The sequence below is a fragment of the Aulonocara stuartgranti genome, assembly GCF_965226115.1.
Source record: "Aulonocara stuartgranti genome assembly, chromosome: 16".
Classification (NCBI taxonomy): Eukaryota; Metazoa; Chordata; class Actinopteri; order Cichliformes; family Cichlidae; genus Aulonocara; species Aulonocara stuartgranti.
In genome coordinates, this window is record NC_138952.1 from 16209190 (window position 1) to 16226754 (window position 17565).

General features: G+C 41.7%; 1 protein-coding gene across 3 annotated transcripts in view; it reads right to left on the minus strand.

Annotated features, from left to right (window-relative positions):
* Positions 1-250: 250 nt before the first annotated feature.
* lrp2a (low density lipoprotein receptor-related protein 2a) overlaps positions 251-17565 on the minus strand; it is a 55352-nt gene continuing 38037 nt past the window's right edge. For 2 of the 3 annotated variants that reach the window (XM_082509049.1, XM_082509048.1), the window contains 28 exons: positions 17216-17386; positions 16908-17131; positions 16625-16802; positions 15867-16063; positions 15526-15771; positions 15249-15377; positions 13721-13840; positions 11798-11914; positions 11136-11252; positions 10821-10958; positions 10544-10666; positions 10318-10446; positions 9386-9517; positions 9152-9283; positions 8924-9067; positions 8678-8843; positions 8470-8598; positions 8154-8377; positions 7878-8057; positions 4819-4938; positions 4549-4639; positions 4332-4399; positions 3402-3519; positions 3172-3292; positions 2882-2989; positions 1584-1700; positions 1413-1484; positions 251-1319 (listed from right to left, as the gene is read on the minus strand). In XM_082509049.1, coding sequence (XP_082365175.1) covers positions 1149-1319; positions 1413-1484; positions 1584-1700; positions 2882-2989; positions 3172-3292; positions 3402-3519; positions 4332-4399; positions 4549-4639; positions 4819-4938; positions 7878-8057; positions 8154-8377; positions 8470-8598; positions 8678-8843; positions 8924-9067; positions 9152-9283; positions 9386-9517; positions 10318-10446; positions 10544-10666; positions 10821-10958; positions 11136-11252; positions 11798-11914; positions 13721-13840; positions 15249-15377; positions 15526-15771; positions 15867-16063; positions 16625-16802; positions 16908-17131; positions 17216-17386 — 3982 coding nt within the window. In that variant the 3' untranslated portion in view covers positions 251-1148. Of the gene's footprint in view, positions 1320-1412; positions 1485-1583; positions 1701-2881; positions 2990-3171; positions 3293-3401; positions 3520-4331; positions 4400-4548; positions 4640-4818; positions 4939-7877; positions 8058-8153; positions 8378-8469; positions 8599-8677; positions 8844-8923; positions 9068-9151; positions 9284-9385; positions 9518-10317; positions 10447-10543; positions 10667-10820; positions 10959-11135; positions 11253-11797; positions 11915-13720; positions 13841-15248; positions 15378-15525; positions 15772-15866; positions 16064-16624; positions 16803-16907; positions 17132-17215; positions 17387-17565 lie in introns of those variants that run through there. The other variant, XM_082509050.1, reaches the window with a different exon arrangement.

A 17565-nucleotide genomic window follows, 5' to 3' on the forward strand; every position in this document is an offset into this window, starting at 1 on the left:
GCAGCAACTGTGTGATGCTATCATGTCAATAAGAACCAAAATCTCTGAGGAATGTTTCCAGCATCTTGCTGAATCTGTGCTGTGAAGAATTAAGGCAGCTCTCAAGGCAGAAAGGGGCAAACATGGATGAACATGACCCTAAATCTTTGTCTCCCTCTATGCATTTGTTTGGTGTCCAAGGCGTAGCCCCCAGACCTCTCTAAGATCTATAGATGGACCGTAACAATAAAGTGATGAAAAAGAGACCAAGTTACAAAATAAGAAATTTATTCATGCACGTCTCAGCAGCAGAAATTGAATCCATTTGGACATTTCCTCACAGATAACATTTTTTATTTGTCCTCATTATGATACAACATAGATCAATCTGTAAAGAACTTATTAGAAAATGTCTACATCTGTATTCTTGGGTTGTATATTGCTCTTTAAGATGATCAACTACATATCCACGCAATAGACTTGGGCACATTCAAGTACTGTTCCAAACTAATTTGGCCATTATTCATTTCAGTAATATCACTAAAAAACAATCGTATCAATTCAAAAGTCGCAAAGGTGATGTAAGGTAAAAATGAGTTTGATTAAGAAGGATAAAAGTATGCTTTGCACACGTATTTAAGCCTATGCATCTGTTTATATTGGAGCACATACTGAAGAGATATAAAATCGAATCTGTCTTGCTTCAATTAAGCCGTGAAATGAGGTATATATTCAGTGGTGAAACAGATATTATTACCCATCGCATTTCTCCAATTTCCTTTGATCATTTTGTACATTCACAATGCAGCTCGCCTTTTATATGTGTTATTTTCTTCACGCCGAACTATTTAGGATCTATTCCAGAATATTTCTGAAAAAAAATCTTACTGTCCAAATTTACAAATATACAACATATTTATTAACATTTCTATCAGCAGCTTCAGTGCAAAGATATACATATCGTACATCAGGATAAAGAAACAAAAAACATTAACACAAAATTGGCATAAGAAATGTCAGAAGGCATAGTCACGGAAGACGTTTTTCTTTGTTCTATAGAAATGTACTTCTCTCCTAAAACGATTTGAGTTTTGTACACAGGCTGCATAAAAAAATAAATTCTGTGCAAAGTGTGTTTCATTTTTCAATTCCCGTCCGCAAGAGAGGGGTTATACGTCACTGTCCTCTTTAACGAGGTTGGCCGTGTCTTTGAAGCTGTCCTCGGTAGGCGAGAAGGTGTTGGGGCGATCCCTCTTCTGAGGTTTGGCAGGGGGGGCAAACGGAGATGGCTCAGGGGCAGAAGAGTCCCCGCTGCTTCCTACGGGCTTTTCATCCCTCATCTGTAAAACAGCACAGACGGTAAAAAAGAGAAGCCCCTCCCCACCCCAACTTTCTGTTTAATTTCTGATATCTTAGAAAATGGCCGGACATACCTCTGAATATGAAGGGTTTTCAAATGTGGTGCTTGGCTTTAATTTTCGTTTGAATAAGCTCCACTTTGACTCCTGCAAACAAAACACAGTCACTGAGGTGGCTCCATGCACGGGTGCTTTAAAAGTATTTAAAGTAGATTTCTTTTGACTTTGTGCACGTATGATATTCACATGGACAGGTTGGGTGCTGACGGTAGACGTGTTTACCACGCCTACGCTCGGGTCTCCACGGTAAGTCGGGTTTACAAAGTTGTTCTCCCGCTGATCACTGCTCACATTCACAGTCACCTGTTTTAAAGCAAAAATGTAGCAGTTTATGATTATAAATCAGATTAATTAAAGGTTCATAAAACACAATCTAAAAAAAATACACAGCGATGTCTTTGTGGTTTGTTTTTTCCTCCTTTGTGTAACATAATAGAGGCACCAGATTAGTGTTATTTTGGCAGCACAGGATCTCCAGTAGTTCCTCTTTATATTGTTCATTTCTATTTCATAATAAATGTATAGTATACACTTTGTATAATAGTCATAAGGAGATACTAACCCAGCCTCAGAGGGTCAAGGCTTAATGTGGTGGGATGTAAGTATATTATCTGCTTCTATTCTATTGTTAATTTGTGAACCTCTTTCTTTTTTTTTTTATTTATTATTTTACTTGGTTGTTAGTCAAAATGATTTTAGAGCCAATTTCAATTCCTATTCGTTTTCTTTAATTAATTTCTACTGTCATGGTCCGCGGCCCGGCGTCTGAGGTGCTGATGGGATGCCCACTCCCGTGGGCGTGGCCACTGACTCCACACCTGCATCCCATCCCAGGCGATCACCAGGTGGACCATTTAATCCTGCCCAGCCTGCTGCTCCACGCCAGTCCGTAGTCGTCCTTCAGCGGTAACGTACACCTGCGGGAAAGCCCTTATGTAAACCTATCCGTGTGAACTAACACTAACTCTGCCTTGTATACTCAGATCACAGCTCGGCGTGTTTGAGCCACCAGCCTGTCCACCTGCCTGTCCGGAATTTGGATCACAATCAGCCCCAGCCCCCTCGCCCTTTCTGGAGTTCCTCCCCACGGACCCTCACCCCTCCCTCCGGTTCCCTTGGCCCCGCTATCATCGTAAGACGCGTACACTACCTCCCCTCGTATGCTGCCGGTTTACCCGCACCCCAATAATCCTTTTTTCTTTTTCTGTTTCAGCCTCCCACGGTCCCGCTCTCGGCGTTTCCTGCGCGATTCTTCTCCCGGTCCCTCGGTTTCTCTGGTTCCGTGCGTTCTCTCCCTTCTACTCTCCCGGGACACTCTCAGTTATAATAAAGTTTATTTTTTCTCTCGTACCGCTGTGTGTGTGTTCTGCTCCTGGGTCCAGCTTGTGTGTGTTGAACTTCGGTTCTTGACATCTACAAGCTGTGTAGGTCTGAAAGTCCCTGCTCTAACCTGTAAAGTGCAAAAGATATTCATTTGTGAGTACCTGCGTGGCATGAATAACAGCAGGGTCCCCAGACACGTGACCAGTGGCATACAGTGGGTTCTCAAATGTAATCGGCTGCCTCCCAGGCTCCATGGCAAAATGATCATCCTATGGGGATATTATAATGGTGAGATTGTTGATATAGTTATTACTGAACTTTTAAATATTTGTTAAGCTCTCAAACAAGCACTTCTTGAAGTTGTACGCGAACATGTTCAAAAACGCTGATTTTGTACTTTTAGTGATCCTGGAAATGATTAGCTGCTTGTATGCATTTATCCAAGACTCACCATCTGCATGCCTGTGTCAATGAATGACACTCCAACGTGTGAGGGTCCGAGATCCACATTATCACCCGACCGAAACGTCACCCCATTCCCAGTGTCAGCGGATTTCACCAAGCTGCTGAGGCTGAACAAAAACAAAACACAAACACCTGAACTTTGGTCTGAAATCTATACCGTGAGCTCCATCACAGTTTTAACTGAAAAAAACTGAACCGAAAAGAAGTGGTAGAAACCTGGGTAGTTTGGGCATGGAGGGGATGAAAGAGCCTGTTCGTTTGTAGTTGAGGAAAACTCCAACAGCCAAACCTCCAGTAATCAGGATGATAATGACTGCCAATAAAATAGCTACAGCTAAAGGAAAAAGGGGGTAAATATGCAGATTCATGATACAGGACATTCGCAGTGAGATGCAGATCATTAACGTGACTAATAACATTTTGCTGACAAGCCCATTAGTGTTTGTGACTTTTAGCAGACCTGTTAGTTTATGTTAAACATTGGTCAAACTAATGTGTTAATTAGCTAGCTATTAAAAACTCTGAGATTTCATCCACTCAACAAATTCTGCAAATGCTGAGCCAGAATGTTCCCACCTTAAAATTTTAGGCAAATAAGCAGTAAATAAATGTGACGTCTTCAGCATGCATGCAGGAAATATTGCTTTAAGTAGAGCTTGACTGATATAGGATATAGGATACAGGACTGATGCTGATATTTGGTGATTTAAAAAGCAGCCAATATTTTTCTGTGTGAAACATTTATGTGTAGTTATTTATGAGCTCTTACTAAGATAATATGACAATGCAGTTTATAAATAAACTTCTTTTCATCTCTCAACAAGTCGCAGATTACTCTTTGCGATCTGCTCAGATCAGCTGGTTGTTGCTTGTCGCTTTCCAAACAGTGAGTTAGCGACAAAAGTCGCAGAGTGCCCTCTGGTGGACAAAGTATACCACTCGTAACGTAGTTAAATCAGAATCAGAATACTTTATTAATCCCTAAGGATATTGAAAGGTCCCGTCTCTTCTTTAAATATTTCTTCTTTCTAATGCCAATAACAATATAGTGGCAAATAGCTGCTACTGGCTAACAATAACACTGGGTCTAGTTTCAATACTAAGACATTAAAAAATGTTAGTTAGCTTATAAGTAAACGACCATACCTGTTCCTGCTGGGGCACCCCTCGACTTTCCCATCTCACAGTAGCTGCCCACATAGCCATAAGGACATCTGCACAGAATCATGATCAAATGCGATAACAATCTTTAGCCGCAGGAAAACCTCACTGGTAAAACAACCCGAAGTGTGCTGGAAAATTCCAAAGATATGAGGTATCACTGACAGCGATGGGTAAAAATGGCCGTGGCACATGAACTCACTTGCACTTGGGCAGGCCCCCTTCATCAGTGTAGCAGGTTCCACCATTCATGCATCTACATGCAAGCGGCATTGCAACAGGAGCCTCAATGGCTGCAGGAGCAAAAGCCAGGCGTACCAGAGAGTCATCAACAATGAAACAATATCACAGCACAGTCTCTCAAAACCACACAGGAGCAGCCAAGCACGAGTGGAGGATGGATGTATTGATGCGAAACCCCAGCTTATGTGAGGGTGCAGACAGTACATGCACTGCAGTTGTTGTTATTTACCTGCGTCACATTCGTTGGAGTCAAACTCCACCGGAGAGGAGCCTTGCGGGCAGGCACAGGTGTATCCACCAGGTCGAAGAAGACACAGGTGACTGCACACATTCTTACAAGGGTTGGAAACTAATGACATCAGAGAGCGAAAGCAACACAGTGAGCAAAATAAAAGTATTTTGGGAAATATCTTAAGCTGGCAACACATTTCAAGACATATTACCACTTCACTAGTCCTCATCTACAAGAGAAAACACTTAAAACTAAGCCCTTTATAATTACATTGGTCCCTGTGTCTGTGCTTAACTACATAAAAATAAGTTTAATGTATTGTGCTTCCTGCCTGAAAATTAACAAATTGCAAAGATTTGGTCTAACTCTGTGACTTCAAATGATTTCTACAGAAACTCAATTTATCTGGATCTCAGTTTTATACTCGCAAGTATGCCTATTGTCAGTGAGGGTTTAGGTTTTTCAAGCTTTATATTAGTATTCTTGGATTGTTTGCCTTTATTTATTCGATAGAACAGCATACAGTGGGGCAAAAAAGTATTTAGTCATGCCACCGATTGTGCAAGTTCCCCCACCTAAAATGATGACAGAGGTCAGTAATTTGCACCAGAGGTACACTTCAACTGTGAGAGACAGAATGTGAAAAAAAAATCCATGAATCCACATGGTAGGATTTGTAAAGAATTTATTCGTAAATCAGGGTGGAAAATAAGTATTTGGTCAATAACAAAAATACAACTCAATACTTTGTAACATAACCTTTGTTGGCAATAACAGAGGTCAAACGTTTACTATAGGTCTTTACCAGGTTTGCACACACAGTAGCTGGTATTTTGGCCCATTCCTCCATGCAGATCTTCTCGAGAGCAGTGATGTTTTGGGGCTGTCGCCGAGCAACACGGACTTTCAACTCCCACCACAGATTTTCTATGGGGTTGAGGTCTGGAGACTGGCTAGGCCACTCCAGGACTTTCAAATGCTTCTTACGGAGCCACTCCTTTGTTGCCCGGGCGGTGTGTTTTGGATCATTGTCATGTTGGAAGACCCAGCCTCGTTTCATCTTCAAAGTTCTCACTGATGGAAGGAGGTTTTGGCTCAAAATCTCACGATACATGGCCCCATTCATTCTGTCCTTAACACGGATCAGTCGTCCTGTCCCCTTGGCAGAAAAACAGCCCCATAGCATGATGTTTCCACCCCCATGCTTCACAGTAGGTATGGTGTTCTTGGGATGCAACTCAGTATTCTTCTTCCTCCAAACACGACGAGTTGAGTTTTTACCAAAAAGTTCTACTTTGGTTTCATCTGACCACATGACATTCTCCCAATCCTCTGCTGTATCATCCATGTGCTCTCTGGCAAACTTCAGACGGGCCTGGACATGCACTGGCTTCAGCAGCGGAACACGTCTGGCACTGCGGGATTTGATTCCCTGCCGTTGTAGTGTGTTACTGATGGTGACCTTTGTTACTTTGGTCCCAGCTCTCTGCAGGTCATTCACCAGGTCCCCCCGTGTGGTTCTGGGATCTTTGCTCACCGTTCTCATGATCATTTTGACCCCACGGGATGAGATCTTGCGTGGAGCCCCAGATCGAGGGAGATTATCAGTGGTCTTGTATGTCTTCCATTTTCTGATGATTGCTCCCACAGTTGATTTTTTCACACCAAGCTGCTTGCCTATTGTAGATTCACTCTTCCCAGTCTGGTGCAGGTCTACAATACTTTTCCTGGTGTCCTTCGAAAGCTCTTTGGTCTTGGCCATGGCGGAGTTTGGAGTCTGACTGTTTGAGGCTGTGGACAGGTGTCTTTTATACAGATGATGAGTTCAAACAGGTGCCATTCATACAGGTAACGAGTGGGGGACAGAAAACCTTCTTACAGAAGACGTTACAGGTCTGTGAGAGCCAGAGATTTTCCTTGTTTGAGGTGACCAAATACTTATTTTCCACCCTAATTTACGAATAAATTCTTTACAAATCCTACCATGTGAATTCATGGATTTTTTTTTCACATTCTGTCTCTCACAGTTGAAGTGTACCTCTGGTGCAAATTACTGACCTCTGTCATTATTTTAAGTGGGGGAACTTGCACAATCGGTGGCTGACTAAATACTTTTTTGCCCCACTGTAGATTAGACAGAAAAGTGGGGAGCGATCATGTGGGGGATAACACGCGCTGCAATACTGCCACACCCGAAAGCCATTGCCTGCTGTTTCTTAGTTGTTATAGGAGGGTCGCCAGCTAATGCAGGTCACCTGTGTCTTGCAGGCTATAAAAGCTGGCCCAGATAAACTTATTGGTGATCGTTATGTCTTGGTTTGATTATGCTTAATAAATGATTTTATATTTAAGTCAACTTCTTGTACAGACTCCTTCCTGGCCACCTACTCTGATCCAGTTTGTGACAAATGGGAGCTCATTCAGGATCTTTACATTGTGACTAATATCTTAGGGATATCCACGTAAGATAATAGTTGGTTACTTTAGTTTATTTATTCTGTGGTTAATGTAGGAAGAGAGCAGTAAAAGGTTCTATCTCAAATTTAAATCCAGGCCACTGAAGCATTAAAGCATGTGCTAACATACTTAGCCAGGTGAGCCAAGCTAGCACCCAGCCCTACGTGCTTATTGTGTAGCTTTGCATGATTCACAGTCAGAGTTGTGAGTTTAAGATTTGGGATATCCCCCCTGATGTCCTTTAGATACGGTAATATCTTCCACTCATAAAAATGTTTTTGTTCATAAGCGAAACATTTCTAGATGTAGAAAAAAAATTACAACATTTAGAGTTTTTTTCATACTGTTTGAAATAGGTTTGAAATTCTGTTCAAAGAATGAATTAAAGAGAACTTAAACTATCAACGTTGAATCCAATAGTCTCTGAATGCCAACACTTCACTTAGACTAGTAAGTGAATGAAAGTAACCATGACTTATTTGGCATCAATAGTAAGTTGCATGTAATTACACTAACATTCTTAATATCCAACAGAAGAGTGAAACCTTTACAATTGTTACATAATTGACATGATATATATTAGATAAATGAGTTCTGACCTGACTGATTGTGTCGGTGCTCCTGGTAAATTCGGATTTGTGTCAGCCAAGGGTTTATGGTGAGAACTTTCACTTTGTTTCCTCTCCCGAACTTGTTTATCCTCCACACTTCACCTTTGTCTTTTGTTGTCCAGTACACATGTCCCTCAAAGACATCCAGACTGTAGGGATGTCCAATGTCTGGGAAAAATAAGAAAGAACACAAACTATAACTTACGCTGAATCTGTCAGGGTTTTATCTGTTTAAATGGTTTCCGCAGATATTAGTGCACTGACCTCCTGATATGACGATTCTCCTGTCTGTGCCATCAGGCTTCATGGATTCAATTATGCTTTCTTTGGAGTCACACCAATAAATTCTGTTTCCATTCAGATAGTCCACAGTCAAACCAGTAGGCCAGCCCAGGTCCTCCTCCTGTACCAACACCTGTCTGTGCTGACCATCCATCCATGCGGACTCTATCCTGGGGTTCCTGCCCCAGTCTGTCCAGTACATCATCCTGTCCAGAAGCAATCACAGAAATAACCCATTTTTTCTCCAAACACTTTAAGCTTAAATCTTTATAAACAAATGTTGTATACATCCTCATACCCGAGTGATGGGTTCACAACAATGGCAGCTGGCTGGTTGAGATCAGTGTGGATTAACCACTTCCTGTACCGCCCATCAAGTTTAGCCACTTCAATTCGATTGGTCCCAGCATCCGTCCAGTAAATGTGCCTGTGAACAGTGATTTAAAAAACTGAGTAGAGATCATCATCTACAGCATAAAAGTAAAGCCTCATTCCTGATTAATTACCTGCCAACCCAGTCCACAGCGATACCATCAGGATTGGCAATGTAGCGCAGATTCAGGTCCACTTCTTTCACCGGGTTGTTGCCGTAATCATTGAATGTGGTCATATAGGCACGTTTGATAGAGCCAAACTGAGATCCCCGACCCAGAACTGTCCAGTACACAATACCTGCACACCAGAGGAAGACCTATTTTACTCATATACCCTGCATGCCACAATATTTTAAAGCTATACTGTAGCAGTCTTACTCAGGCCTTGACCATCTGGATCCCACAGGTAGTCTAAGGCTTGGATGTGCTCAGTGTTGTCTACATAGTCTGAATACTGCTCAGAGGACAGGTTATACCGACGAATGCGAACGTTGTCTGGCAAAAGCATCACTGGTGGGTTTCCTATACAGACAGTGAGGTGTTGTAAGTGAGGTTGGGAATCATAAGAATTAAACTAAAAGGTTTATAAAGAGCATTATCCTTTACCTTGAGCAGCACACTCAGTCCCATGGGGCTCGCCAAAAGAAAGAAAGCCGTCAGCACAGAAACACTCATAGCTGCCCTTTGTGTTTTTGCAGTCCTGTGGACACGTCCCATACACCTCACACTCATTCACATCTGAAGAACAACAAAAGACAACACAAACTGAATGCTATAAAACACGTCTGTGGGAGTGTAACTAGTTTTAATACACCACTGACTAACGTGTGTGTTGTTTACCTTCACAGTTGTGTCTTTCTGTTGATTTGGGCTTATATCCAGGTCTGCAGGAGCAGAGGAACCCTCCTCCTGTCAGGTCTGTACAGTTGTGTTCACAGATGTTGGCACTGCATGAGTGCCCACTGGTTTGGTCTGAGAAAAGTGGATTTAATGAAAACATGCTCTGAATGTAAAGCTGGACACTCACAAATGTTAACTGCGTGTTAACCATTATATCATGCAGTCACTTTTTCTTACCAAGTCAAGAAAAGTGAAGTTAAAATATGTATTCTGTCACAGTCCCAGAGTTTGGGGTTTGATTTCTACATTTTCTTTTTCTAGTAGTACGTTGTCATTTTTGGGATTCAGCATTTGGATTCATGTTCCCACTGTTTTTGTAGTGTGATGAGCTTCAGTTTTATAGTCTAAGTTCTACTTCTTGTCTGGTTTTATGGAGCTGTGGATGGCTGATCTTTGATTTACTTACTTTTCTGACTTGCGTTACTTCTCATCTCCGCTTCCCTTTTCGGCCCATTCTGTTTAAATAGTCTTGCCTCCCTCTTTGTCCTTATGACATAATTTTTCTACCTTCTCCACTTTTTCCATTTTATGTTCAGTCATGTTTCTTTCAGCTATGTTTACTTCTATGTTCTGGAGTGTTTAGTGGAGGTTTCAGACTTTGTACTTTCCCAAGTAAAGCGCTACATTTTGTTGTGAGGTCAGCCTGTAGTGTCCTGCATCTGGATCAGTCTGTTTGCCTACACTGTTCAACAGCCCCCAGACTACAATGAGAAATCAGACAGCTTCTGCTACAGATATATTTATATGTTGAATCTGTTTACACATACGGTACTGGATTAAGTCAGTTTAGATTAGAAATTTAAGGGGTCTTTTTGTACTTATTTATCCACTCTGACTCTGTTATTAATTTGCTCTTTGCTGATATTACTTACGACAGCCAAGTTCATCAGATTGATCTCCACAGTCGTCATAATCGTCACAGGCGTACTGAAGAGGGATACACTGTCCGTTACTGCATTTGTACTCATCATCTGTACAAGGTCCATGCGTTGGCTTTTGACCTAAAAGAGGAGAAACATGGTGATTCTCAACAGAAGCTGTAAAGATATTCAGCTCTGTCCAAGTATAGTAGTAAAGAGTAAAAAAATGTGTACTTACAGTTTTCCTGCCTCTCATCAGAGCCGTCACCGCAGTCATCGACTGAGTTACACAGCTCGTGGCTGTAGATGCAGCGGTTATTGTCACAGTGAAAACGAAATGGAGCCTCACATTGGATGTCCACTGTGGACGAACAGAGTAAACCTACTTTAGCAGATTCAACCATTCAAATGAGCAGCACGCTGTACAAAAAAGTGTACACGAGTTAGCGTGCTGTTAGATTTGGCTTTGTGTGCGGTGGACTTGAGGGACTGTGGGTGTTTTAATAACTTCTTACAGCAGAGATGAAGCTCCTCGTCTGAGTTGTCTCCGCAGTCATTGTCTCCATCACATTTCCAGTGAGGCGGGACACAAATGTGGTTCTTGCATTCAAACATGAATTGGGGGCAGTATGTGCCATTGGGATAGCGGGTTGCTGAAAGTCAGAAGCAGTCTATTAAACTAAATCTGTGACTTTCACACAAGAAAATCAATAACCAAACTCACAATCATCTCTCCTAATGACGCCTCAACAATCAGGAAGCAAATATAAAGAATCCAGTTATGTTATCAAAGAGTGGACACAGAAAACCAAATGATGAGAGACACTCACGGCATGACGTCTCATCCGTGTAGTCCAGACAATCAGCATTCCCATCGCATTTGAAACGTTCGGCGATACAGTGTCCACTGCCGCACTGGAAGTAGCCAGGATGACAGGTCCGCAACTCTGCAAATAGGGAATAGCATAGTCAGGTGACAACAGCTAAACTGCATATAGCAGGTTCATCAGCTACACAGTTTCTAGACTGATCAACCTCATAGTTAACCTACAGGTTACATCTACAAACAGCCTTAAATGATTAGTCAAATTATAAAGCTCAGCCTTAATGATGCAGTTACAATGCATAACCTAAATGTGTGGATGAGGCAAAAACAGTGGCATTAGGTCCTGAATTTAAAACACTTAATACTTATTAGTTAATGTGTATTTGAGACATTTTACGAGTTTTTAAGGAACCCCTGACAACCTTTTATTTCACACATATATTCATCAAGAATAAGTTTCTAAAGCAACGACCCGTCTGTCCAACGCTCACTGTAGAAACTCTCATTTGTAGCAGACTGAATAAACTCTTTTTGAAAAACGGACTGTTGGTGGTCCTGTCTGTCTGTGCTTCAAAACTGAAGGTTTTATTGCTTCTTTGTTTAGTGCGGCCCTCTGTTACTCACAAACAGGCCGACCCTGAGCCAAAACAAAGAGCCTCCACTTACCACAGTCCCTTTCATCCGAGTTGTCCTCGCAGTCGTTGTCATGGTCACAGACCCAACGGTCGGGAATGCAGCGCAGATTATCGCAGCGATACTCGCTCTCCGTGCATGCGCGTGGTGCTGGGAGAAAACATGGAAACACAAATTAAACAAGGTGGAATCCAAGAAATGCACAAATATGACTTCTGAGAGAAAATGATGAAAACTACATCAGAGGCTCTTATGTATGTCGCAAACTTTTCAACATAAAATGTTTAATGTATGATTTGCTTCCATATCCAAATATTAAATACTGGATCTTATGTTAACTACAGAAGTACACGCACACATTACTCTGCACTGAGCTCATGAGTTCAAGAAGACAAACTCTCTTGGCGTGGGCAACCAGCACAGCAACACTGTGCTGCTCTGATTAAACACCATTGCTTCCCCTTTGAGTAGCAACATTATCCCTGTTACCTGGCATATTCTCAGACATGTTTAAATTCTTCAGGGCAAAAGGTGACAGACTCCTTCACTCCCTCTTTCTCAAACACTGAGGACAGCCTGTTTCTCCAGCAGTTGATAAGACTTCCTCTCTCACCGCTCCGCTGTCGGCAGAAGTCTCGAGCCTCTTACGAAAACCTCCCCAAATGTCTGAATAAATGATAGCGAGGCTATTCTTTGGGATCAACATCCTGCTTTTTTTTTTTGCGCTACACTAAAACCCCACAATAAAAATAGTTAAAGAGACAGCTGTCGGAACAGCCGACACCAAAACACAACCAAACCGCTTTCACACATGAAGTCTGGACAGTTTGGCGGGAAATGTCACGCACATATCAGGAGATCTATTTTCTCACTGTTTACTTGGACTGTGCCATGTCAAAACATCTACGATGGTACTGATGTACATTTTTCTGTGATATAAAAGTGACAGCATAACTTCACTTTCAATGACACAAGCTAAGAGATGTCTGACAGCGAGAGCCACGCGCCAGCATCCAATGACCTAAAAGGGGAGCTACTTCAACAACCTCCAGCTTATCACAATACTTTGTGAAATATGTTAGAAAATTGTTCCTGCTAAAGGTGGAAACAATAAACTTGTTTTACTACTTGAGGAAAAATACCTCGTCATTACTATTGCACTATAACGCTGCTGCCGTTGGCACCTCGTTTTAATAGATTTACACTTCAAATTAGGTGGCGTGGCATCATTCAGAGCAGCTTACGGAAAAGGATGGAACTTTGTTTTGCTTTTATTTGTCAGGGATCATGCACATTACTGATCTAAAAAACAAACAAACATGCCTTGTACCTGATTTAGCTATTAGCTTGGCCTAGAGCAGATGCACACAACAACAAAAAATAATCTTTACTTTATTTTTAAACATTTTTTTATACATGAAATCTCTTTGTTTATTTCTTTTGGCTCCTGAAGCTTCTTATTGATATCAGCTATAAGTGCATTGCATTGCATTTCCAAGCAACAACCTAACAACTGACTAAATTATGTAGCAGTTATCAGAAGTATCATATCACTTCAATTTAATGACAACAATAATTCATTTCAGTTATTGTTTTATATCCACAGAAGTTGAATTATTCATGATTATAAACCACAGCCCTCTTTGCTTGTGTATGTGCATCCCAATAACCAGACTATCCCATTAAAATATAAGTACAGTATAAAAATCCAGATTAAAGGTTATTAAAAAGTGCTGCATTTAAATAATGCTGACTTTTTTTCTACATGATGAAAAAAAAAATCTACATATCTTTTCCTGTACCATTGTCAACATCCTTTGTCCAATATATCCACTGTCTGTCCTCAGCACATCTCTAAACCGTCACTCTTTGTCTCCAAACCACTCAAACTGAACGTGATCTGATATTTTTAGAAATAGTTCAAAGTGTTTATCTGTGAGGGCCAAGGTGACTCACTGCAGCTGCGCTCGTCTGAACTGTCCCCACAGTCGTCGTCCCCATCACACCTCCATCTCAGTGGGATACAGCGGTGGTTGTCACAGCGAAAGTCTCCGTTAGGATCACAGCTCAGTTCATCTGAAGAGAAGACCAGGGCGCTTTAAAGCAATAATGGCTGTTATACACCAATATTTTTTTTTAAAACTCAAAACAATTGGCTTAACTTTTTCAAACCTCCAGTAGAGGTACAAAAGACTTGTAGAAGCAAGCACAAGAAAACATCTACTAATGTATTTTTATATAGGGATAGTAGAATTTTTTTAAACTAAAATACACTAAAGTATTATCGTATTTAAAATATTTATACAGACAGGATATTTAAAAAAATCTACTAAATACATTACAGTGTGACAAATTTGTCCTGAAATGTCAATTAAAACTTTAAAAACACAAATATAAATTTGCTGTCAGTATACAGCATACATTACATTAGACACGCGTATTTAAACTAATTGCAAATAAGAAACAGTAAACTGAGTGCATTCTTTGTTTAGCATTATTTATTATAAACGTTCTCCGGCACTAGCCTGTCACTATGTCGGCACCAGTCTATGATGTATTAACCATTAAAGTATTCTCACTGTTGAGAAAATCTTATGTGCAGCAGTAAGAGATGAGAAAATATGAGGCTTTATCAGCAGGCACACTGAATTTCTAGACATTTAGGTAATGATAAAATGTCAGTTTGAAATAAAAGAGATCTTTCTTTTTAATTAAACTGCAAAGTGGTAGAAGGAGGGGAGCAGCCTGCCAAAGACAGATGGGTGACCTCTATCCATGCCAGTGTATGTCTGTGGAGGATAAGGCTGCAGGAGATGAGAAGCACAGAAGGGAGAGGAGTGCAGCAGAGCTGGTCTGAGCCATCGCTACCACACAGTGCTGGGGGTCAAAGATAGCGCGGTGTTAGCTAGTCCTGCCCTCTTAGCCCCTCCACCTGGCCCATCTGGTACATTCTTACAGAAAGATTAGCACAGATCTCCACTCCTGCGCAGGCATGGCACTAATGGAGTGAGGGCCTCTGATAAGAGACGGGAGGGCCGCGGCGAGTGTGTTTGGATCGTAGCAAGTACAAAGAGCCTTGTGTGAACCCTGCCCCCACGCAAGGACAGAGCACCAACACACACATATGAGCACGTACAAGTGGACTCAAACCAGTGGACAGCTCATAAATCTGCCGTGCTCCCTGGGAGAGGTAAAAGGTGGGGGAGGGTAAGTGGTGAGATGCTCTCCATCAGCATCAGCACCTCCCACTATCACACCGTGTAATGTTCCACAGGAGGCTGAGGCGTTGGCTAATTGCCCTTCACTCGCTCCTTCAGCTAATTTCTTGTTTTGAATCTATTTTGAAATCCCTAAAGAATCTTACCTTGGATGTAAAAAAAGAAACATCAGGCAGTAACGCTTTAAACGAAGGCATGAAGTGTGTGTTTAAGAAAAACACAACATTTTCAGATTGCTGCCGCTACAAAACTGGACTAAAACTCACCACAGCCCTGTTCATCACTGTTGTCTCTGCAGTCATTGTGGCCGTTGCAAACAGACCAAAGCGGCACGCAGCGGTAGTTCGTCCTGCAGGCAAACTCTGTATGGTTGTCACATCGATATCCTGGTCCCACTTTGGAGAAAACAGTTCAATAATTAATATATTTTTTTAAATACTAATATCTATGGATACTTAACTTATTTTAAAGGGTAACATTTCTATAAAATTATTACAGATTTAAGTTCTTTAATGTTTAGTTGATATGCTGTAATTTACTTACTGCATTCTTCCAGCGGTTCGTCAGAATTGTCACCACAATCATCATCTACATCACATTTCCAGCTCTGTGGGATGCAGCGTCCGTTGCGGCACTTAAACTGTCCAGGGCGACAGGTCCTGGAGGAGCAGTGTGCAGGGTCCTCATCGGACTGATCGCCACAGTCGTCCTCACCATCACACTGCCACGACTCAGGGATGCAGCGCTTGTTTGCACACTGCCACTGGTGTGACTCACACATGTGTGTAGCTACAAAGTATACAAATGTGTACTTTTAAAATCATTAGGACATGGGAAGCAGGTAGGAAGACATAAAAGCCTCAAAAAATGAATAAAAAACCTACCACAGAGCACAGCGTCTTCATCTGATCCGTCGTGACAGTCCTGGTTGGCGTTACACAAAAAGTGCGGACTGGTGCAGTTTCCATCGTTGCACTGAAACTGACCAAGCCTGCAGTGTCGAGACGGACAGGTGGAGGGCTCGTCTGAGCCGTCCCTGCAGTCCGCCTGACCATCGCATTTCCACCAAATAGGAATGCACCTGTTGAAGCAGAAGTGAGCATTATGTAAAGCTTTAAACTGCTTACTTATCCCATGTGTTGAATAACAAAGTCCAGTCCTTTACCCATTCAAATGTATTGAATTTCCTACATATAGACTCTGATTTTGAGGAAGGCTGAAAAAATACATCTCCAAACTTTCACATTTTCAAATACAAGGGCAGCTATATAAATACACAAAACCTCGGCAAAAGTATTTAAGACCTGTGAGCATGTATTTTACACAAACACTAGGTGGCACTATTCTTCAAAGGCAGTCTTAAAAAAGTGAATGTATTCAAGTTTTTGAACTGGTGGATGAGAAACCGGAAAGATGAAGAATTTTGGGGAGAATCCCCCAAAAAAGAATAAAAATGCATAAAGTCATATGAAGGCTGTAAGCAGCAGGGACATTTTTGGGTAAAAACATGGTTATAAATAATCTTGTCCTCCCTATTTCCAATAATGTATCACAGTCAATTCAAAAATTATATTTAAAAAATGTAGCAAATAATAAAAAAAGACCAGAAAACATGCCAAAGATTAAAGAAGCTTTAACAAACCGTTCATTGTTAGCACATCTGTATTGGGTGCTGGTGCACATGGGAAGGCATCGGGTCACACCTCCTATTTGAATTGTCAGGAAATGGTCTGGGCACTCACAGGTGTGTTCTCGCCCCCCGTGACGGATCAAGCACAGGTGTGAACAGCCTCCATTGTTCACCGCACAGGGGTTGTTTACTGTTAGAGGAAGAGCAACACTCATTAAAACACTTTGGTCTCTAGAAAAACAGAGACCAGGTACGGTTTAGTCCTTGGTGAATACCTGCAACAGGATTCACTCACCAATAGGCTGCCTGTAAGGATGGTACACGTGGATGTCAAATGGTCTGTGTGTGGTGTTAACAAGTACTTGACGGCCGGAGCCGTCGTATTTGTTGCCTTTCTCCACCGTGCGCGTGTTCCAGTCAGTCCAATATACAGTGTCCTCAAACACAGTCAGGGCAAACGGGTGAGGCAAGTCTCCGTCGTACACCGTGTGTCTGTGCTGACCATCCAAGTCAGAGTATCTGACAGAAGAAATACATTCACAGAGTTACTGGCTTCCTCTTACGGCAGGGTAAAAGAATCTGCCTGTTTTCAGGTGCACTTACTCAATGTAGTTGAGGTGAGCATCGGACCAGTAGAGCCTGTCGTTTGTGTAGTCGATTGTAATACCGTTGGGCCACTCGATCTTTGTGGTGATGATGGCCGATTTGTTGGTTCCATCCATTCCAACACGACCTATAAAGGCTTTGTCACCCCAGTCTGTCCAGTACACAAATCTATCAGGGGGATAAGACATATACATTATTTAACCTCTTGAGGCCCTACATACCTTGTATATAATGTTTTGCACTTTGCCAAAAAATGTAGACTGTTTTGTGTTGTGCTGTAAAATGACCCCACTACCCCGACGTGAAGCTGTATTTTAAACAAGCAAAACAAAAAAACAAAGGATGTA